General features: G+C 42.8%; 1 protein-coding gene across 3 annotated transcripts in view; it reads right to left on the reverse strand.

The window, feature by feature from the left end:
* The window catches only part of septin10 (septin 10), an 82,356-nt gene that overhangs the window by 67,119 nt on the left and 2,965 nt on the right, over window positions 1-12,272 (reverse strand). For all 3 annotated transcript variants that reach the window (XM_085999032.1, XM_085999030.1, XM_085999031.1), the window contains exon 2: window positions 1,474-1,588. Coding sequence is in view for 2 of the 3 variants with exons in the window: in XM_085999030.1 (XP_085855156.1) it covers window positions 1,474-1,588 (115 nt within the window). In the remaining variant the exon portion in view is untranslated. The remainder of the gene's footprint in view (window positions 1-1,473; window positions 1,589-12,272) is intronic.

Below are 12,272 nucleotides of genomic sequence, written 5' to 3' on the forward strand. Positions count from 1 at the left end.
TTCCTTCACTGGAGCCTTGTGAATAAACAGAATATTCCACCAAGGGGCATCAAACCCAAGCTTGATCCTGTCCGTCAGTGTTCATATGTGCACTTGTAGGGATTGCAGCTAAAGGTTTCCCTCACTATGCCAACAATGTGTTCGTACCACCACCCCAGCCTCAAGGTCACGTTACACAGATGAGAAAGGTCATTGATCCAAAACGCTAACTCTGTTTCTCTCTCCACAGATGCTGCCTGACCTGGAGTATGTCCAGCATTTTCTGTTTTTATATCAATTACTAAGTTACCATACCCAAATATATGCATTTAAACACAACTGCTGCACAAAGAAGTTAGAGATTGTTTTGTCTCTCTCCCAAGTCAGCATATGACATTTGGAATCTTTTATTGTGTCTCCAATCTAAACAGATTCCAAATTTCACACCGCAAAGTGTTCCACATCAGAAAAGTCTCTGGCATCAGCCACAGACACAACCGATGATTCACTGGTGTCATCATTCCTGTGTTCATCATTGTCAATTGTGCCTATGTTTGCATAGGCTTTGAGCTAAGGCACAATATCCAGTCAGATCATCCACTCATATGGACCTGGCAATAGCATAGCAGCAAATGAAACCTTGGCTGTTTTGTCTGCACTTGGATACCAATGCAAAGCCAGCAGTTACCACCTTTCCTTCATTCCATGTGGTGCCTATTTCACACCCAACTTAGGTGGGCAATTTTATCCTTTGCATTTCAGAGTGTGGTGCTGTTGACACAGGGCCTTAAAGTTGTAACGATCCCAAGATCCAGGGCCTGGATGTGAGCTGTAATATTGGGTGGAGAATGTGCAGGTGGCTATCAGTCAGCTGTTCACATGAATAGCAGCTTTGCCCAAAAACAAGATGTGTTACATGTTAGTTGAAAAGCTCAGGCTCTTCTGACACAGTCCATTCAAGATTTATTGTTTGGGTCAAAGATTCTCTCAAAGTGATGGAGGCGGCGGGGGGAAAGGGGGGGGGGGGGCAAGAAGAGGGAGGCGGGGGGGGGGGGGGCAAGAAGAGGGAGGCGCGGGGGGGGCAAGAAGAGGGAGGCGCGGGGGGGGGCCAAGAAAAGGGAGGCGGGGGGGGGCCAAGAAGAGGGAGGCGAGAGAGAGTAAAGAGTTTTTTGAGCCTGTTCCATCATTCATTTGCTTCAGATCCCTTGATAACCTTACCGATCAATCAGTCTTGAAAATTTAATTGACTCAGCAATCGCAGCCTTTTGGGCAAAAGAGTTCCATAGTTCCATTACCCTTGCGTGAAAAAGTACTCCTTAATTTTGCTGATAAATTGCCTTGTTCTAATAAGATTATGCTTCCTTGTCCTGGATTCCCCCACCACAGGAAATAGTATCTCTGTATCCACCCAATCGAATGTCTATAATTTACACACCTTTATTTGGTCACCCTTCAACCAACTAGTGTTGGAATACAAAATGATCAAGTACTTACCAACACAAAGAATATTAAAGCAAAATCCCTGGGAGGTAGATTTGTTGACTAGTTGATCTGGTAAACTGTCAAATCCAACATGGCCTGACAAGGAAAGTGGACGAACACTTTCATTCTGCAAGAGAGAAAAATAGTACAGTACATCCAATAGCTAGTCAACAATTAAAGCATTCGCATAGCTTCCAACTGTTTTACTAGCATGCACAGTAATGGAAGTGTACAAGTATTTATCAAGTAATTCAATCACAGATTAAACTTCCCTGAATATTGCCTGTAATATTACAAAAAATACATACAATTAGATACAAAGCAAGAAAAGGTTATTCAATCCCATGAAGCCTGCCCGTGTATGATTTTGTCAGACTTTCCCCCAGCCCATTACTGGCATCCTTACTTCAAAGAACGCCAAGTTTCTTCACTTGCCTGCCCTGACAAACTCAAGCAGTGTTGCAATAGATCTATAATAATCCTCAATCCCTCTTCTCCACAAGGATCAACAGCCTCATTTAAAAAGGGTCAATTAATCCCAAATCAGACATGTTCTTTGGGAATCTGTTCCACATATCCACTATCCTATGGTGAGGAGCCAGGGGGAATCTTTCCAATGTCTAACTTTGCTCAAGACTTCTGAATGTTGTACTTGTGTCCTCTAGTCTTACAGTCATTGTCCAAGTTAAACAATATTCATTATAAAAGTCAACAAAACAGAAGGAAGCTAATCAGTCCATCACACCTGCCCAATCTGCAATTAAGGGCCTTTACAGCATCTTGTGCAATGGCACATGCATCCCCACGCCAACATGTTGAGCTAACCCGCCTGTAATCAGAGTTGTACTTACACTTTTTTTGCATATTAGAACTACATTTGCTATCTTCTAGTATGCTGCTTTTATGACTTTCAACTTTCTGAAGTCATTGATTGCCATATATAAACAGAGCAGTGATGTAGTAACAGGAGCACACAGAAATGTACAATTAGGAGCAGAATCAGGAAACACTAATCTATAAGCAAATGTGAGGAACTGCAAATCTTCATCTGTAAGTCTGATTCTAAGACCACTTACAAAGAAATAAATATTAATTGATACACTCCTGGGCACTAAAACAATGATTGGCCAATTAGGAAAAATGTGGCGTTCCCTTGATGGCTCAGTTGGTAAGTAGCACATAACTAATCCATAATCGAGCACATGCCAGTTTAACTCAACTGGTAGCACTCTTGCTCGAGTTTGAAAGTTGAACATGAGTATATAATCTAGCTTGACACAACAATGCAGTACTTGGGGGAATTTTGCATTTTTGGAAGTGCCATCTTTCGGATGAAGTTTTAAACCAAAGCTCCTGCCTGGATATAAAGGATCTTATGGCATCATCGGTTATTCAACACATTATATGGAATGGATTGTAAATCATTATACTATATGCAACACAGCCAAAATTATGAATTTAAAGTGCAGGTTTCAATTAAAAGAATTGGACAATAGATGTAGACAATGTAATTTTAATTTCTATTCATTATTACAGCTGTTCACACAAGGACTGATTACTTCATTAAAACGGTATAAAATCATAAACCTTGTCATCTTTCCGACTCTCCTAGTATACAAATCTAGCTCGATATTCATTTCATTATATTGAATTTGTCTATTTGAAGGAAAACCTTGCACATTAGAATCTCATTGCAACAAAGGATCTTTTTCCCAATGTCCTCCAAGTACATAAGATGTTGGCATAATCAATGGACAAGACCAATTGTATTCTCATGGTTACATGACCAATGAACGTAACTCCATTAAGGCTCTTTGCAAACAGAAGGGAGAATTACAACGTGAAACACAGCAATCACTATTTAAAAAAATTGTATAATGATCACTCTTTTCCATATCCCAGGGAGGAAAGAAGTACTGTAATTTGTGTGTGCATTTTTTGTAACAGTCACACCTTTTAAATCAGTCTTGGACTTAGATATTCATTTCCTTTACTTGTCCTTGGGGTTTGGGAGAAACGAGAACAATATCAGAATGCTGGTGAGGTGTTCTGGACTTCGGAAGTTGTGGCATAGAATTCCAAGCTCGAATTGGTATGCTGGGCGTCAGTGGTGTGTAGGCGATTCTGGGTTGCGACAATGCTGGTGGCGCTGGGATATCAATTTCAGATCTGTGAAGATCACTGAGGGGGCCCTGGAGTGTGGTAATGCTGGGGAGATCAGGTTCTGGAATCACAGTGTATGGCAGCTGGATGCGAGGATTTTCCTTTCCTTCTGTCCCCAGAATTAAAAATCTAAGAATTTCAAAATATGGAAAACGATGTCTCATTTAAACAGCAGTGTTTAAATAAAATAGGGCTTTCCAAGGTGGGAAAGCCTTATAGGGAATCCTGTATCCATCCCTTACTATCAAAGCCAGTAGCCCTATGAGCTGGAACCTGGCTTTTACAGCGCTCAGGGGTGCGCGCTAGGATATTGGGATAGCTGGAAGTGGCTGGTAAGCCCCTATAGGGAATCAGTCTCCAGTGAGAAAAGCTGGTTCCTGTTGTGAGCAGGAATGGGCTTTAAGTTTAAAAGATCTCAAGGAACTATTCAAAGAACATGGCATTACCAGTGTTCTGGCCAACATTCCTCCCTCAAAATCAACAACAGATTATTTGGTCATTCATTCATTTGCTGTTTGTGGGACTTGCTGTGTACAAATTTGCTGTCACATTTGTCTATGCATCCAAGTGAGCGCACTACAGAATTAATCGTTTGTTTGCAACACACTTTGGAACGTCCCGAGGATGTGATGAGGCTTTAAAAATAAACGTGAATGTTTTTTAAAATGCTTAAATTTAAAGCCTGTCCCCACTCAGAGCAGGACCCAGTGCAAGCACCAAGATGAAGAGCTCTAATTGGTCAGCCTCAGGCAGCATGTTGCTGCGAGCATGCTACCACATTAGATGAGTGATGCAAATTACGAGGAAATGTCATGCAACATCACAGCCGCTTCCCACAGCTCCCAGGCACCAGAGCCTCCCTCCTAATACTCCAATATCTCAAGTCGGCCATCCCACTTCTATACCCTGGGACACCCCTACTCATACTCATAAGAACATAAGAAATAGGAGCAGGAGTAGGCCATTCGGCCCATCAAGCCTGCTCCGCCATTCAATAAGATCATGGTGTGGAGATGCCGGTGTTGGACTGGGGTGGACAAATGTAAGAAATCACACAACACCAGGTTATAGGCCAACAGCTTTATTTGAAATCACAAGCTTTCGGAGCGCTGCTCCTTCGTCAGGTGAAGTGGAGAGATGCATAAAAACACAACTTATATAGTCAGAATAATGTCAGATGTTTACAGGTAATCTTTCTAACTGCCATTTATCACACCTCGGCAGAGAGATAATCACAGCAATCAAAGGTGTAAATGGTGTCCAAACAGGTCAGTCAGGAAAACATTACATCAAAGAGCAATGAGGTGGGGTCACAAGGGGACAAATGTTGCAGATGCTGGGGTCTGTATGAAAAACAAAAAAACAGATCTTCTGGCTGATCTTCTACCTCAACTCCACTTTCCTGCACTATCCCCAAATATCCAAAAATCTACCGATCACTGTCTTGAATATCCTCAATGACTGAGCCTCCACAGCCCTCTGGGGTAGAGAATTCCAAAGATTCACCACCCTCCCGAGTGAAGAAATTTCTCCTCATCTCAGTCCTAAATGGCTGACCCCTTATTCTGAGACTGTGACCCCTGGTTCTAGACTTCCTAGCCAGGGGAACATCCTCCCAGCATCTACCCTGTCAAGCCCTGTAAGAATTTTGTATTTTTCCAATGAGATCACCTCTCATTCTTCTAAACTCTAGAGAATATAGGCCTAGTGTACTCAATCTGTCCTCATAGGACAATCCCCCCCCCCCCATCCCAGGAACCAGTCTGGTGAACCTTCGTTGCACTCCTTCTACGGCAAGTATATCCTTCCTTAGGTAAGGAGACCAAAACTGTACACAATACTCCAGGTGCGATCTCACCAGGGCCCTATATAATTGCAGCAAGACATCTTTACTCTTATACTCAAATCCTATTGTAATAAAGGCCAACATACCATTTGCTTTCCTAATTGCTTGCTGTACCTGCATGTTAACTTTCAGTGATTCGTGTACAAGAACACCCAGGTCCCTCTGAACACCAACATTTCCCAATCTCTCACCATTTAAAAATTACTCTGCTTTTCTATTTTTCCTACTAAAGTGGATAACTTCACATTTCTCCACATTATATTCCATTTGCCATGTTCTTGCCCACTCACTTAGCCTGTCTATATCCCTTTGAAGCCTCCTTGCACCCTCCTCAACTTACATTCCCACCCAGCTTTGTATCAGCAGCAAGCTTGGATATATTACATTTGGTCCCCTCATCCAAATCATTGATGTAGATTGTGAATAGCCGAGACCCAAGCACTGATCCTTACGGTACCTCACTAGTTACAGCCCGCCAACCTGAAAATGACCTGTTTATTCCTACTCTGTTTTCTGTCCGTTAACCAATCCTCAATCCATGCTAGCATATTACCCCCAATCCCATGAGCCCTAATTTTGTTTAATAACCTCTTGTGTGGCACCTTATTGAATGCCTTCTGAAAATCCAAATACACCACATCCACTGGTTCCCCCTTATCTATTCTGCTAGTCACAACCTCAAAAAATTCTAACAGATTAGTCAAACATGATTTCCCTTTCATAAATCCATGTTGACTATGCATAATCCTATTTATTTTTATTTTTTTAAATGCCGTTACCGCGTCCTTAATAATAGATCCTAGCATTTTCCCTACTACTGATGTCAGGCTAACTGGTCTGTAGTTCCCAGTTTTCTCTCCCGCCTTTCTTAAAATAGTGGGGTTACATTTGCAACACACCTCCCCCACCATCCTCAATACTTTCACATCAATGCTACCATATTCAATAACCTCCTCCTCAGTACTCCCACATCATGAAACCTCAGCAATCCTAAATCCCATAAACTCACTGGCACTTCTACTGCATCTTGTGACCACTCTCCCACACCCTGTAATGTGCCCTCCCACATTCCCACACTATTTCCATTAGTCACAGACCATCACACTCAGTACTTGCAGATCTTGCGACAACTAGCTCAATCACCCCCACACCCAGAAACACTTCTTCACTTCTCCTACACCCATCAACCCCACCCAAATTCGCACCCTAAAATTCAGCCAATACTCCCAAAAATGTTGAGATGTCTCTCACCAGTGCACATATGCATTTCCTCCATTCCTCTGCCCTCATCCTCTCAACTTCCCACTCACAATCTCCTTCATGCTCACCACAAAACTCAGCAATCCCAACTTTCATTCATCCTCATCATTGAACCCAAACTCCCACTTACCACCACCAATTTTTTCTACACCTACTCTTCCCTGCTCCTTCCTCCCTTAATGTTTTAAAACCTTCACAGCCCTCAATCTGAACTTTCCCCTCCACCTGTCAGATTAAACTTCACTCACAAACTCCCAACATGATTTTTTGAAAATATTTCATTTAAACTCTGCTTGTACTTACTGCATAATGACCGTCAAATATTCACCAATATAAACAATGTGCCCCAGCAATCCGGCAAATATAAAATTCTATTTTAACTATATACAATAGTACAGATTCTGCACTAGTGTCTGCTCCTGCAGAATGTACAAACATGCACACAATCACAGAATTCAAGCCTACAATATATTCTGTAATATAAAATACAATTGAACTTAATGTAAATGAATGGCCCTCATACTGTATGTTACATGGTATACAACCGCATATCCTCCAATGCACTACAATCAAATATTTTAAAAAGAAAATGTCGACCATGACATTTAAAAAAAGCCTAAAGTTTAGTACATAAACTAATAATAATCTCACCAAGTTTCTTCACCTCCAAGTTGCTCCAGGAACATAACTGACAGTGACAATCCTTGAGCATCAAGGTGCAGCTCCACCAGATGCAATTAAGATCATAATTTTGGTCGAAGATGATGGTCAATATGCCAATGGTTAAATATGTCAAGCCACTTTAAATAATAATTTTAAAAAGCTTAAGTAATGTGGGAAAGAAAAAAATCCTCTACCCAAACATTACAGTCCCTTTAATAAATCAACTACAGATCACTTGGTCATGATGTAGTTTTCGCAAGTCTGTCACTTCAGCCTGGATGTCGATATGCTACACTACATAGAGTACTGTCCATGACATCTGCCATTGTCAAGAGAAAACAGAATATGGTTGCCTTTACTACAAAGCTTTTTTTTTTAAATAAAGGCACGTGATTTTCAGGATTGGACAATAGTTATAGACCATGCAAGCTGCGCTCATAATTGCATTTCATCTGAACTATCTCAGGTCTAGCAGTCACTCCCCAACACCCATTATGTACCAATTCGTAAGTTTTTTTTCCTTTTTCACCAAATTATCCCCTCACCCCTGGCTGAGATGAGGTTCTGCTGGCAGCCTTTTTCATGCAAGCTTGATGAGGAGCAGAGAGCGGCGGTACAGTGAGTACTTAAACTCACTTTCGCGGGCTTTTTTCCTCATTGGCTTATCAATCTCAGACCAGCGGCGGCGTTCCGGAGTCACGTCACGATTCAAAAAGTGACGCGGACAAGAGGAAGCAGCTGATTGGGTGAGTACGCCAGGTGAGTATTTATGCTACTCTATAGTTTGACAGTTAAGATTAATAGTTCATAAAATTTAGACGGTCTTAATTTTTGTGGTTATAGTTTGTAAGGTCTCTGTTGGGTTTCGGAGAGTGCTAGTAACCAAGGGCCCTTGAGTACATCATTTAATTGTAGTGTAATTAGTGGTATTGATTTGATTTAATTTAAATTAATTAAAGGGTAAGTCATGGCAGCAAAGCTCGGCCCCATGGCATGCTCCTCCTGCACTGTGGGAAATCAGGGACAATTCCTGTGTCCCTGACGACCATGTGTGCGGGAAGTGTATCCAGCTGCAGCTACTGACCAGCGCCGCAATGCGGCGCTGGAGCTGCAAATGGGTACATACTGGAGCATTCACGATGCGGAGGACATCGTGGATCGCACGTTTAATGAGTTGGTCACACCGCAGGTAAAGGCTGCACAGGCAGAAAGGGAATGGGTGACCGCCAGGCAGAGTAGTAGGCGCAGGCAGGTAGTGCAGGGGTCCACTGCGGCCATCCCCCTCAAAACAGATATACCGCTTTGGATATTGTGGAGGGAGATGGCTTATCGGGGGAAGGCAGCAGCAGCCAACTTCCTGGTACCATGGGTGGTTCTGCTGCACAGGACCGGAGGAAAAAGAGTGGGAGAGCTATAGTGATAGGGGATTCTAGCATAAGGGGAATAGATAGGCGTTTCTGCAGCTGCAAACGAGACTCCAGGATGGTATGTTGTCTCCCCGGTGCAAGGGTCAAGGATATCTCGGGGCAGCTGCAGGGCATTCTGGAGGGGGAGGGTTAACAACCAGTTGTCGTGGTGCATATAAGTACCAACGATATAGGTAAAAAACGGGATGAGGTCCTAAAAACTGAATATAGGGAGTTAAAAGGTAAATTAAAAAATAGGACCTCAAAAAGGTCGTGATCTTAGGATTGCTACCAGTGCCACGTGCTAGTCAGAGTAGAACTAGAAGGATATTTCAGATGAATATGTGGCTGGAGGAATGGTGCGAGGGGACGGATTCAAATTCCTGGGAAATTGGAACCGGTTCTGGGGGAGGTGGGACCAGTACAAACTGGACGGTTTGCACCTGGGCAGGACTGGGACCGATGTCTTGGCAGGAGTGTTGGCTAGTGCTGTTGGGGAGGGTTTAAACTAAAATGGCAGGGGGTTGGGAACCTGTGCAGGGAAACAGAGGAAAGGGAAACAAGGATAGAAACAAAAGACAGGAAGGAGAAAAGCAAACGTGGAAGGCAGAGAAATGAAGGGTGTAAATCAAACAGGGCTACAGTAAATAATAATTCTAAAAAGGACAAAGAGTGTTAAAAAAAACAAGCCTGAAGGCTTTGTGTCTTAATGCGAGGAGCATTCGTAATAAGGTGGATGAATTAGCTGCGCAAATAGATGTAAATGGATATGATATAATTGGAATTAGAGAGACATGGCTTCAGGGTGACCAAGGCTGGGAATTTAACATCCAGGGGTATTCAATATTTAAGAAGGACAGGCAAAAAGAAAAAGAAGGTGGGGTAGCATTGCTGGTTAAAGAGGAGATTAACACAATAGTAAGGAAGGATATTAGCTCCAATGATGTGGAATCTGTATGGGTAGAGCTGAGAAATACCAAGGGGCAGGAAACGTTAGTGGGAGTTGTATACAGACCCCCAAACAGTAATGCTGAGGTTGGGGATGGCATTAAATGGGAAATTAGAGACATAGAAACATAGAAGATAGGAGCAGGAGTAGGCCATTCAACCCCTCGAGCCTGCTCCGCCATTCAATGAGATCATGGCTGATCATCCCAACGCAGTAACCTGTCGCTGCCTTCTCCCCATATCCCTTGATCCCTTTAGCCTTAAGAAATATATCCAACTCCTTCTTGAATATATTTAATGAATTGGCCTCAACTGCCTTCTGTGGCAGAGAATTCCACAGGTTCACCACTCTCTGGGTGAAGAAATTCCTCCTCATCTCTGTCCTAAATTGCCTACCCCTTATCTTTAGACTGTGGTCCCTGGTTCTGGACTCCCCCGCCATCAGGAACATCCTTCCTGCATCTAGTCCTGTCAGAATGTTAAGTTTCAATGAGATCCCCTCATTCTTCTAAACTCCAGCGAGTATAAGCCCAATCGAACCAATCTCTCCTTATATGTCATTCCTGCCAGCCTAGGTATCAGTCTGGTGAATCTTCGCTGCACTCCCTCCATGGCAAGAACATCCTTCCTCACATAAGGCGGCCAAAACTGCACTTAATACTCAAGGTGTGGTCTCACCAAGGCCTTGTACAACTGTAGCAAGACATCCTTGCTCCTGTACTCGAATCCTCTCGCTATGAAGGCCAACATACCATTTGCCTTCTTAACCACCTGCTGCACCTGCATGCTTACCTTCAGCGACTGGTGCACAAGGACACCCAGGTCTCGTTGCACTTCCCCTTCTCTACTGCCAATCAGATAATAATCTGCCGTCTTGTTTTCGCCACCAAAGTGGATAACCTCGCATTTATCCACATTATACTGCATTTGCCATGCATCTGCCCAATCACCCAACCTGTCCAAATCTTACTGGAGTTTCTCTGCATCATCCTCACAGCACACACGCCCACCCAGCTTTGTGTCATCTGCAAACTTGGAGATATTACATCTAGTTCCCTCGTCTAGATCATTAATATATATTGTGAAAAGCTGGGGTCCTAGCACCGATCCCTGTGGTACCCCACTAGTCACTGCCTGCCACTCCGAAAAAGAACCGTTTATTCCAACTCTTTGCTTCCTGTCTGCCAGCCAGTTCTCTATCCAAGTCAGAACCTTGCCCCCAATCCCATGTGCTTTAACTTTGCACGCCAATCTCTTATGCGGGACCTTATCGAAAGCCTTCTGAAAGTCCAAATACACCACATCCACTGGTGCTCCCTTATCTATTCTACCAGTTACATCCTCAAAAAATTCTCGTAGATTAGTCAAGCACGATTTACCTTTCGTAAATCCATGTTGACTTTGTCCGATCCTGTCACTGTTTTCTAAGTGTTCTGCTATTACATCTTTTATAATGGACTCTAGCATTTTCCCCACTACCGATGTCAGGCTTACCGGTCTATAATTCCCCATTTTCTACCACCTTTTTTAAATAGTGGGGTTACATTAGCTACCCTCCAATCCATGGGAACTATTCCAGAGTCTCTAGAATTTTGGAAGATGACCAGCAATGCATCTACTATTTCTAGGGCCAATTCCTTAAGTACCCTAGGATGTAGATTATCAGGCCCATGGGATTTATCGGCCTTCAATGCCATCAATTTCCCTAACACCATTTCCCTACAAAAACCGATTTCATTCAATTCCTCCCTCTCATTAGACCCTATGTTCCACGACATCTCTGGAAGGTTATTTGGTTCTGTCTTCACAAAGGCGGACACAAAGTATGTAGTTAATTAGTCTGCCATTTCTTTGTTCCCCATTATAAATTCCCCTGATTCTGACTGCAAGGGACCTACGCTTGACATCACCGATCTTTTTCTCTTCACATATCTATAGAAGCTTTTACAGTCAGTTTTTATGTTCCCTGCAAGCTTACTCTTGTATTCTATTTTCCCCCTGTTAATTAATTTATAATGGGGAACAAAGAAATGGCAGACCAATTAAATACATACTTTGGTTCTGTCTTCACAAAGGAGGACACAAATAACCTCCCAGAGATGTCGGGGAACATAGGGTCTAATGAGAGGGAGGAGCTGAATGAAATCAGTATTTGTAGGGAAATGGTGTTAAGGAAATTGTCGGGATTCAAGGCCGATAAATCTCCAGGGCCTGATAATCTACATCCTAGGGTACTTAAGGAAGTGGTCCTAGAAATAGTAGATGCATTGCTGGTCATCTTCCAAAATTCTATAGATTCTGGAACAGTTCCCATGGATTGGAGGGTAGCTAATGTAACCCCACTGTTCAAAAAAGGTGGTAGAGAGAAAAAGGGGAATTATAGACCGGTAAGCCTGACATCGGTAGTGGGGAAAATGCTAGAGTCCATTATAAAAGATGTAATAGCAGAGCACTTGGAAAACAGTGACAGGATCGGACAAAGTCAACGTGGATTTACAAAAGGTAAATCGTGCTTGACTAATCTA

This window comes from Somniosus microcephalus, chromosome 10 (assembly GCF_052327205.1).
Source record: "Somniosus microcephalus isolate GS21.2 chromosome 10, FLI_Smic_1.0, whole genome shotgun sequence".
NCBI classification, from domain to species: domain Eukaryota; kingdom Metazoa; phylum Chordata; class Chondrichthyes; order Squaliformes; family Somniosidae; genus Somniosus; species Somniosus microcephalus.